At 47.9% G+C, this 11,423-nt stretch overlaps 1 protein-coding gene across 1 annotated transcript in view; it reads left to right on the top strand.

The window, feature by feature from the left end:
• The window catches only part of SYNJ2 (synaptojanin 2), a 125,946-nt gene that overhangs the window by 87,165 nt on the left and 27,358 nt on the right, over positions 1 to 11,423 (top strand). Inside the window, exons 9-14 of the mRNA XM_004368807.1 lie at positions 625 to 706; positions 1,411 to 1,560; positions 1,637 to 1,802; positions 4,365 to 4,556; positions 7,597 to 7,678; positions 9,619 to 9,759. Of these exons, the coding sequence (XP_004368864.1) occupies positions 625 to 706; positions 1,411 to 1,560; positions 1,637 to 1,802; positions 4,365 to 4,556; positions 7,597 to 7,678; positions 9,619 to 9,759 (813 nt within the window). The remainder of the gene's footprint in view (positions 1 to 624; positions 707 to 1,410; positions 1,561 to 1,636; positions 1,803 to 4,364; positions 4,557 to 7,596; positions 7,679 to 9,618; positions 9,760 to 11,423) is intronic.

Here is an 11,423-nt window from a genome sequence, read left to right as displayed (position 1 = left end):
GACCGGGATGGGTGCTGCCTGCTCAGATCTGAGGAGAGGGCCCCGTGAGAAGACCTGGATGGGTGCTGCCTGCTCAGAGCTGAGGAGAAGGCCCCGTGAGGAGACCGGGATGGATGCTGCCTGCTCAGAGCTGAGGAGAAGGCCCCGTGAGGAGACCTGGACGGGTGCTGCCTGCTCAGACCTGAGGAGAAGGCCCCGTGAGGAGACCTGGATGAGTGCTGCCTGCTCAGAGCTGAGGAGAAGGCCTCGTGAGGAGACCTGGATGGGTGCTGCCTGCTCAGAGCTGAGGAGAAGTCCTCGTGAGGAGACCTGGATGGGTGCTGCCTGCTCAGACCTGAGGAGAAGGCCCCGTGAGGAGACTGGGATGGGTGCTGCCCGCTCAGAGCTGAGGAGAAGGAGAAGACCTTGTTCCCCCAGATCAGCACTCACAGTCACAAGTGTGCAGTTTGCTGAGCATGGGCAACCTCAGCAGTGTTGGATCCATTGGATGCATGTCAGGCCAAGGAGCAGGGTTGTTCTTGGTTCCCATCTCCTTGGGGGTCTGTAGTTAAATCTGCTCCATTGTGCTATGCCGTTGCCCCTTCAGACACGATTTGTAACCCTGGTCTCTCGCCGTCGTCCTAGCTTTCAGAAAGGAACTCTGCGAATGAACTGTCTCGACTGCCTGGACCGAACCAACACTGTGCAGTGCTTCATCGCTCTCGAGGTCAGTGTCTGCAACCCCGGCCATCGCACTGACAGAGCACCTCAGGCAGCATGGGGGGTGTCTCTGGGTCAGCTCTGACTCTGAGAGAGGGAGACTGGGCTGAGCTGTGCTTCTCTGGGCAGTGGGCTTCCCCATCCACAATATGCCTTTGCCCTGTCATAGGGAAACTCACTTCACACATTTTTTGGATTGTGCCTGGACAAGGCAGCCCGGAGGTACCAGGTGCCCCCTTGAGAGACAGGAGTCCCGTGTGGGCAGAGACAGGAGTCCCATGTGGGCAGAGACAGGCAGGGCTGCCTCAGGGTGGCTGAGTGAGACCCGGGAGGGAGTAGGAAGTCTGAAGACCAGAGTCTGTGTGTGGCCTACTGGCCTCTCCTGGCTCATGGCTTGGAGGGGGAAGGTGGGTCAGTGCCACTTGCTGTCCAGGCCTCCTGTGGTGGTGGTGATGGGGTCAGGGGTCGGGGGGTCAGAGTGGACTAGGTGGAGCACATAAATAAAGCCAGGGTGAGTTGTGGCGAGAACTTTCTCTGCAGCCAGAACTTCTCTTGCTCTGGGTGGTGCGGTCTTCCGGGGCCCCAAGCAGCCTACAATGTTCTGAAATAAGGAGCTTGCTAAGGTGACCCCCGGTGGCGTTCGCTCCAAGGCCAGGGAGCCACTGGCAGCTGTGGAGAAGCCCCTGGTGACGCCCTGTATTTCTCGCCCAGGTCCTCCATCTGCAGCTTGAGAGCCTGGGGCTGCATTCAAAGCCCATCGCTGACCGCTTCGTGGAGGCCTTCAAAGCCATGTGGTCCCTGAACGGGCACAGCCTGAGCAAAGTATTTACAGGCAGCCGGGCCCTGGAAGGGAAGGCTAAGGTAGGGGCAGTCAGGGAGGGAGGGCAGGGGGCCCACAGTGAGTCTCTCTCATGGTCTTGCTCCCGGCCTGCGGCAGGTGGGGAAGCTGAAGGATGGGGCCCGCTCCGTGTCACGCACGATCCAGTCCAACTTCTTCGATGGGGTGAAGCAGGAGGCCATCAAGCTTCTGCTAGTTGGGGACGTCTACAGTGAGGAGTCAGCTGACAAAGGCAGGATGCTTATGGACAACACAGCACTTCTGGGTAAGAGGGCCCTCTGCTTGCATGGAGGGACAGGTGTGGGGGATGTGCCTGCCAACCCCACATTCTACCCCTCCTCGTGGAATCCAAGAAGGAGAATGGCAGACGCCCCCTTCCAGTGTAGGGCAGAGTGGAGAGCACCTGCTCTTTGGATTTCTGGCCTTGATTTCTACGTAATCCGTCTCATGATCTGACCAGTTTACCTGAGCCACTTACAGCTGCTGCTCTTTCTCCTGGATGTTTTGTTTATTTATTTATTTTACCATACTTGTGGCTACAACTTTATTACAACCAAAAAGGATACGAAGAGACACGTAGGGTGAGGTCTGGGAGGAGTCACAGCACAGAGCTTACATGTCCCTAAGGGGGCTCTTATGGGCCTCACCACATGGCCAAGATAGATTACATCATGCCTTGTGAGGCTTGATTAGCCCCAGACCCCCAGTTGGTCCCAGTCGGTCTGGTCAGCCCCCATTCAGGTGATGGCACAGCTAGAAAGAACTGAGAACAAGGGCAGATCGCCTTCTGTGAGGTGGTTCCATACCTCGCAGTGCCTTACAGCTGTTATCTCTAAGGCTTAAAACCTTCCTCTGACAAGGTTGCACAACATCACGGAGTTGTACACGTAGAAATTGTTGAACTGGTGAAGGTTTCCTTACGTATACTTTCACTACAATTAAAAAAAAAAAAATCCTAGGAGGAATTCATATTCCCAAACCCAAACCAGTTGCCGTTGAGCCGATTCCGACTCCCAGCACACTATAGGACAAAGTACAACTGCCCCTTGGGGTTTCCAAGGCTGTAAATCTTCATGAGAGCAGACTGCTGCATCTTCCTCCCGCAGAGCAGCTAGTGGGTTCAAACCACTGACGTCTGTGGGGCAGTGTGATAGATATATTTGCAACAACACCAAAAAAGAGTAGCTTCTGAGGCTGCTTATGTACAACCAAATACCTCATGAGATTTGGTTCCTTGGTTGGGAGGTTTAGGGTCATGGTTTCATGGGACATACCAGCCAAGCACTTAACCACTGCGCCACCAGGGCTCGCCTGAGTAGTATAGTAAGTTTTGTTTAGTAGCAAGGTAGATATTATGGCACAAAATAACAGATATGATTTAGATTTTTGGTTAAGTCAGTAGTTTAAAAAATTGAATATATTTTGGGTCTCCAGAGGATGGACATGGTTCAATGTAGTGAGTTTTAAAAGCTACAGGTCTGAGGTATAAAAAATATATATATTTTAGACACGCTGAACGGAAGGTGGAAAATTCAAAGATGGGTGTTTTGGTTGGTAAGACATTTTAAGTATATGTATATATATACATATATATATATGTATGTAATATGAGAACAGACTGCTGTATCTCCCTCCCGCGGAGCAGGTGGTGGGTTTGAACCACCAACTTCTATGGAGCAGTGTGATAGATACATTTACAACAATGACAAAAAAAAAAGAGTAGCTGCTGAGGCTGCTTACATGCAACCAGGCACCTCATGGGATTTGGTTCCTTGGCTGGGAGGTTTAGGGTTATGGTTTCATGAGACACCGCAGTTAATTGGCCTAATGACGTGTTTAGTGCTTCTGTTCTACCTCCTAGTTCCTTGCATGGTGCCTGAGACCTTAAAAGCTTGTAAGTGGCCATCCATGATTGGTACAATGATGGTCTCTATTCTCCTGGAGCAACAGAGTAAGAAGGAGAGTCAAGAATAGGAGGAGGAAATTGAATGTACGTCTAATTGCTTCCATGAACAACTGCCTCCTTTGCCATGAGACCAGAAGAGCTGGATGGTACCTGTCTCCCATTACTGAACATTTTAATCAAAGTTTCTATAAAGGAATACTGACCAAACAGGGGAAAATGGAGATCAAAACTTCAAATTCTCGTGGACTCCAGCCTTTCTGGAGCCATGGAGGCTGGATGAACCCCTGAATCTATTGCCCTGAGATAATCTTTAAACCTTAAACCAAAAATATGCCCTGAAGTCTTCTTAAAACCAAACAATAGTTTAGCTTAACTAGTGAAGAATGTCTGCCTTGAGTATGGTGCTCTTTTAAGATCTATGCATATGGATCAAATTGACAGCAGCAACTCAGATCAGATAGAAAACTTAGGGGTCAATGAGTTTATGTTAAGGGGGGAGGAACGGCTCAGAAAAGGAGGGTGAGAGTGGTTGCACAACTCGAAGAATGTAATCAATATCACTGAATTGTATGTGTAAAAATTGTTGAACTGATGTATGTTCTGCTGTGTATATTCTCAACAACAGCAACAAAAATAAAATATATACGAAAAAGAAAAACTCTATGGGACAGTTCTTCTCTGTCACATGGGGTTGCTATGAGTCTAAATGGACTCAATGGCACCTAACAACAACGTTTTCATGACTTTATTGCAAAAATACTGTAAGATAAATGTACTGGTTTTTGTGGTTTACAGCCTTTGTCTTTATAAGGTTCATATTTTGGCCCATAGCTATAGACTAGTGAATTCATCTTCCTGGGACAGGGAGCCCCTTCTGTGTATGAGCTGCAGAGAGATGTGCCTTTTTATCATTCCATACAGTGACTCCCAGGATCCTGAAAGCTATGTCCGAGCGGCAGTCCGAATTCACAAATTTCAAACGGATCCGTATCGCCATGGGAACGTGGAATGTAAATGGAGGGAAGCAGTTCAGGAGCAATCTCCTTGGGACCGGAGAGCTGACCGACTGGCTGCTGGATTCGCCCAAGCTTTCTGGAGTTGCCGAATTTCAGGGTGAGAGCAATTACTTTGGAGAAAACAAAACATAAACTCCATTTATCCCTCAGGTTTGACCTTTTTAATAACTGTTGCTGTGTGGAATTCAATACTGGGTAATTTTTTTTTACTTTTCAGAATGTTCCAGAACACTGCCTAACAAATTAACGACTTGTAGTTGACCTTTCTTTTTTTTTTTTTTAATTAGTAGACTTTATTTTTTTAGAGCAGTTTTAGGTTTACAGAAAAATTGAGCAGCAAGTACAGAGAGTTCCCATCTAAACCCTCTCCCCCTGTGCACAGTTTCTTCTATTATCAACACTATTATTAACATCTTGCATTTCTGTGGCACATTTGTTACAACTGATGAGCCGGTATTGATACGTTATTATTAACTAAGGTCCGTAGTTTACATTAGGGTTCGGTGTTCGTGTTGTAAGGAGTCCTAGTGACACAGTAGTTAAATGCTCGGCTGCTAACCAAAAAGTCTGCAGTTCGAACCCACCAGCTGCTCCACAGGAAAAAAATGATGTGACATTTGCTGCCCGTAAAGATTACAGCCTTGAAAGCCCTAATGGGGCAGTTCTACTCTGTCCTATAGGGTCGCTGTGAGTCGGAATCAACTCGATGGCAATGGGTTTGGTTTTCTCCTTTGTGTTATAAGTCCTATGGGCTTTGATATGTGTATAATGTCATGTGTCCACCATGACGGTGTCGTGCAGAATAGTTTCACTGCCCAAAGAAGGCCCTGGGCTCCACCTACTCATCCCTCCCTCCCTGGATCTTCTGACTCTCTCTATACACCCACTCCTCACATGTCGACTTTCTCATTATCCGACACTTTGCATTTACAGCAATAGTAAAAAAGTCTACTATGTGACTCCTTTGTGCTTAACGACGCACATCTGGCAGTAACAAACGCCGGACACCAAGGTGTGAGCCGAGAGTAACGCTTGCTGTGATGGTCAAGGTTATGGGTCAGCTTGGCTGGGCCATGATTCTCAGCAGTTTGGCAGTTATGTGATGATGTAATTTGGCAGTTATATAATGATGTCGTCATCCTAATTTTCACATAACATCTATTTTTGCTAACAACCTGGTCTTTGGAACCCAAGCATGTCGATTAGTGAGGAGTGGGTATATTTTGCCTTTTCCAGAATGTCATATAGTTGGAATCATAGAATGTGTAGCTTTTTGAGACTGAGGTGGCTCCTCTTTTCATAATATTTGGAAGAGTTATCAAAGGGGCGAACCTCTCTTTCATATGTGGAGATTTTGTTGTCTGAGGTTTTCAATGTTAGATCCTGTTTGTCATACGACATTGTGGCTTACAGAGCTTTGTTGCTGTCAGGAGCTTGTCTGGAGCCAAACGTTTAATGTTAGTGGCTGACCAAGCACATCTTGATATCCTGCATTTTCTCAGACCAACTAAATACACCCATTGTAAGCAGTCAAGAAAGAGTTTGTGTACCCAGTAATAATAAAATAATTCCAAGTGTGGCGCCTCCCCTCTGTCTCATATCAGGCAATGTAATATTCAGTGGCCTCAGAACTCGGCATTTGAAGTCTCAGTTACTTTGTCAGTCAGCATTGACCCAGGAGCCTTGCTTTCCTGCCTCCTTGGATTCTGGAGGAGCCTCATTACCCAGGGCATTGCCTGTTGATGAGTGATTTGGCCCATGGACGTGGGGGGCCATACCCCGGCCATGCGCAGAGCCCCGCCTGCTCCCTCCTTTCCTGCCCACAGATGGGGGAGCGCTCCAGTCCGCAGCTCAGAGTTAGAGGGATTCTCAGTGTAAATGGGACCATGTAGGCGGATGTGGTGTGTCCAGAGACCACTCTGTCCCCACGGATGCTGAGGACATTGAGAACAACCTTCAAGCCAGTGCATGTGGCTGAAGGCCAGTTGAGCCTCTGCTGCCAATGGTGACTCCTCCTCGTTTGCCTGAGGGAACCGTGTGGGCGGTTGCACCAGCTTATGGTGACTTTGCAGGGATCTTATGGGGCTAGAAGTAGTGGGGTCGCTCCTGCTAGAAGCCTACCAGATTCAGGACAAGGAAGACTTGTAGTTACTGTTGCCAACCAGATCAAGCAGAGGAACAGGTATTGTTTTGTTTTGTTTTAAACGGAAGCTTTAAGCCAGTGAAGCTTGAAGTTCATAGTTGACCTGTTGGTGCAACAGAAAGGAAGTGGCTCACCCAGCCTTCCACTGATGGGGGGAGAGGGTGGATTTCACTGTCGCAGCAGTTGGAGCACATCCGGACCTGACACCTCCGGAACCGAGTGTCACAGCGGGGCCAGAGAGCAATGGGTCCAGTCATGTGCTGTGGGGATTGTGTCGAGCCTAAACTTGCCCGGTTAAAGGGAACAGAGACGGAATGGCTCACTGTGCTTCCTTTAAGCCAGGCATCTTGGGAACAGATGTCATCAAAGCCATGCCTTGGGTCGGGCTGGGTTTTCTCTGCTCTGCAGCGGCGGATTAACTAGTAAACGGTATGCCATTGGCTGGCATTGAGCAAGGTACGCACGGGCTTAATTGTGTTTACTTGCTAATCTGTGGTGAGCAGTTGCACATGGGTTTCACCACATGTTTGCCATGGTGGGGGACAGGTGAAATTGTGCACTGCAGATTGGTGGAAGGTACAGTTGGGCCTGTGCGTATCTGGCTTATTTGGTGGTCGAGTGGTTTCCAACTGGAAAGTTACCAGGAAGGAAGAGGGGGCGGACGTTATACGGTGGGCCAGGCAGGTGCCCGGTGTTTCACATGGGATACATGATCTAGCGTAGGCTTCCAGGCGACCTTGTGAGGGGTGGTTACAGACCCTTTCTGCAGATAAACAGAGGTTCGGGGGCTCACAGCTGCCCAAGGATGCACCCAGGGAAAGGTGATGTGTCATGTGGGTGCGCACAGTAGGACTAGAGGGAAGGGGGATCCAGGGCACCTTCTCTGAGTGGGCTGGGTTGGTGCACGCTGGCTGTGTGAGGCAGTGTGGCTGAGAAGAGGGACAGGCCCAGGCCGTGGCAGTTCTGATTCCCTCCATCTACCACCTTTCTCCAGATGACTGCAGCCCTGCCGACATCTTTGCCGTGGGGTTTGAAGAGATGGTGGAGCTGAGCGCAGGGAACATTGTCAATGCCAGGTAAGCGACCAGCGTGAGGGGCAGGAGGTGGTCCCCTGCAGGGGCCTGGCCGGGAGCGGGCCTTTCTCGGAGCCACTCCGCTTCTGAATCTGTGGTGATCCAGCTGTGCAAGGAGCCAGCCCCACCTGTGTCACCTTATTAGCATATGCTCACAGGTGTGGTCTGGAGGCCTGTAGAAAACAGGGCACCTCAATGACCCAGGAAGTTCCAGCAGTTTAGCGTTATCTCAGGAACTGAGACAAAGGACAAAGACAAAATCACTCTAGGTAAAGTTAAAGTAAACCCTACAACTCTTTCCCTACTAACATATACACCTGCCCTTCCTCTTTACGCCCTGCCGAAGAGAAGAGAAGGAAGGTGTGGTTGTGGACTTGGCCTCTGGCCTCTGTTGAGGTGATTCACGCTGCCCTGGGGCTGGGTGTGTGTGCCTGGAGGGTGGGGTGGGCTGGGTGGGGCCAGTCCTCTTCCCTGGCTTCAGGTGACAACTTCTGGGTGCAGGGAGGGGTGCCTTTCTTCTCAACGCCAGGTACAAAGGAAAGAATCAAAACCACGGATTCATATTTGGTATAAAATGAACCTGGCTTTTTTTTTTTTTTTAATTGTGGTCAAGTATGCACAGCGTAAAATTTCCATTTTCAAGTGTGCATTAATCACACTCAGTGTTGTGCAACCAATACCACTATTGGTTTCCGAAACTTTTTCATCACCCCAAACAGAAACTCAGTGCCCCTTAAGCAATACCTCCCCATTCCCTCTCCTGCCAGCCACTGGTAATCGCTAATCTACTTTCAGCTCTATAGATTTGCCTATTCTAATATTTTATGTGATGTTTTATATAAGTGGGATCTCACGCAGTACTTGTCTTTGTGTCTGACTTGTTTCACTCAGCATAATGCTTTTAAAGTCCATCCATGTCATCCGTGTATCAGAACTTCATTTCTCTTTGTGGCTGAATAATATCTCATTGTATAGATACACCACATTTTGTTTATCCATTCATCTGTTGGTGGATACTTAGGTTGTTTCCACTTTGAAGCTATTGTGAATAGCGCTGCAATGAATTTTGGTGTACAAGTATCTGTTTGAGTCCCTGCTTTAAATTCTTTTGAGTATATAACCAGGAGCGGAATTGCTGGGTCATATGGTAATTCTTTCTTTAACTTTTTGAGGAACCACAAAACTGTTTTCTAGAGTGGCAGCGCCATTTTGCATTCCCACCAGCAATGCATAAGGGTTCCACAGCCTCTCCAACACTTGTTATTTTCCTTTTTTTTTCATAATAGCCATCCTAGTGGATGTGAAGGGGTATCTCATTGTGGCACACAACAACAATGACTAATGTCGAGCATCGTTTCATGTACTTAGTGGCCATTTCTATATCCTCTTTGGAGCTCTGGTGGCACAGTGGTTGAGAGCTACGGCTGCTAACCAAAAGGTCAGCAGTTTGAATTCACCAACCACTCCTTGGAAACCCTATGGGGCAGTTCTTCTCTGTCCTCTAGGGTCGCTATGAGTCAGAATAGACTCGACGGCAACAGGTTTTTCCATCCTCTTTGGAGACATGTCTTTTCAAGTCCTTTGGTCATTTTTAAATTGCATTGTTTGTCTTTCTGTTGTTCCTTTCAGCCATCCCCCACACCCCCTCAAGTTCCAGTTTTATTCCAAGGAACTTTCAGAACAAATCAATAAAACGAATTCAGTTAAGCTCTTGTGATGAAGGTCCTGTCCTGGGTTCCAGGGATGGAGGTGGGAGGTACTTCAATGAGTGTGACACCAAAAAGATCTTTGGAGTCCATGACAGGAGACAGGTGGTCACTGAGTTGGGATGCAGGCAGGACAGCATCAGTTCCGTAAAAGGATACGACTAGGGCTGGAGGAGTTGGGGGTGGGAGCGCGCCCCAGCTGCCTGTCTGCAGCGCCCTCTGCTGTCTCCTCTCCAGCACCACCAACAGGAAGATGTGGGGAGAGCAGCTCCAGAAGGCCATCTCGCGCTCTCATAGGTACATCCTCTTGACATCAGCACAGCTGGTGGGCGTCTGTCTTTTCATCTTCGTGCGCCCCTACCATGTCCCCTTCATCAGGTAAGATTGTTCAGGGGACGAACACCTGGGGGAGCGAGGGCTTGACAGTCTCTGATTTTGTTCTGTGGCCTCCTCCTCCTCTTTCCCTCCTGTATCAGGAATCAGGATCTGCCATTATTCTAGAGAAATGTAACAAAACCCTTCAGTGAAAACTAAGTGGACTAGAGCACTGTATCGCCATTAAAAAGTCACCATGGGAAACATCTAAGTCAGGAAGCTGAGCTCTTTTGGAAAAAGTGTTACAAGATCAGCATTATCCAAGTTCAGTTTTGCATGAGGAAAGGGACTCCTTGTTGAAATTTTACAGACAAGAAACTCTCTGACCAAGTGTTGAGTAATTCAGCAGGAAATGCCAATTCTTTTGTCACTTTTTAAAAAGAATTCTAAGCAGGATTTGTGAGCAGAAAGCTGTACAGCTGTCTCGACCCCACTGTGGCTGCTCCAAGGTGACAGCTTGTCAGAATGTCAGAAAAGGGAGACCTCTGGGAATGTGTTTCCTGCCAGGAAACGTGGGATGTGTGTGTGCATATACATGTGTGCGTGCTTGTGCATACATATGTGTTTAAGATTCTGAAAGCACCTTTCAGCCAAAGATTAGACAGGCCTATGAAACAATAACACACGTGAGAAACGTGCTTCTTAGATCAACTAAGTATACAAGACCAAATGGGTAACGCCTGCCCAAACGCAAAGATGAGAAGGCAGAAAGGGACAGGAAAACTGGAAAAATGGACATGGGGAACCAGGGAAAGGGAAAGGGGGAGAATGCTGACACAATGCAGGGATTGCAACCAATGTCACAAAACAACTTGTGTATAAATGTTTGAATGAGAAACTAATTTACACTGTAAACTTTCACTTAAAGCACAATAAAATTAAAAAAAAAAGATTTTGGAGGAACTCACCTTTTCACTTAACTGTTTTAACATCTTCCTTCATATTGCTACCTGGTCTTAGTCATATCATTCAAATTTCCTCCTGTCTTTCTAATTGTTCCACCACCTTTCCGTCGGTTTACCCGACTGTGGTGGTTTGCGTGTTGCTATAATGCTGGAAGCTATGCCACCAGTATTTCAAGTACCAGCAAGGTCACCCCTGGTGGATAGATTTCAGCAGAGCTTCTAGACTAAGACAGGCTAGGAAGAAGGACCTGGAGAGCTACTTCTGAAAATTAGCTAATGAAAACCCTATGGATCACAACAGAATAATGCCTGATATAGTGCTGGAAGATGAGCCCCCCAGAGGTTGGAAGGCACTGAAAGTACACAGTGGCCACAACAATGGACTTGAGCATACCAACCATCAGGAAGATGGCAGAGGACTGGACAACATCTCATTCTGTTGTACATCGGATCATCATGAGTTGGAGCCAACTTGACAGCAACTAACAACTAATTCTAATTGCTGATGTCAGGTGTGAGCTAGCCTTTTCCTCCTAAATCAAGTCGGATTACACCTGGTCGAGCACCTCTGTATATTTGGAAGACCACTCGTGTACCCTTGGTCTAGCTAGCAAGACTGTGCCCTGGGTTCTCAATCCTCTTTTATGAATCTTCCAGCAAAGTTTTTAAGTTACAACCCTTTGAACGTGTTATGGCAGTCTGGAAGAGTCCAGCTTTCGTGGGTAAAAGTTAATAAAGGTTAGAGTCACGGTTAGGTTAGGG

This window comes from Trichechus manatus, unplaced genomic scaffold, assembly GCF_000243295.1.
Source record: "Trichechus manatus latirostris isolate Lorelei unplaced genomic scaffold, TriManLat1.0 scaffold00002, whole genome shotgun sequence".
Classification (NCBI taxonomy): domain Eukaryota; kingdom Metazoa; phylum Chordata; class Mammalia; order Sirenia; family Trichechidae; genus Trichechus; species Trichechus manatus.
This window is presented reverse-complemented; position numbering and strand designations above follow the sequence as displayed.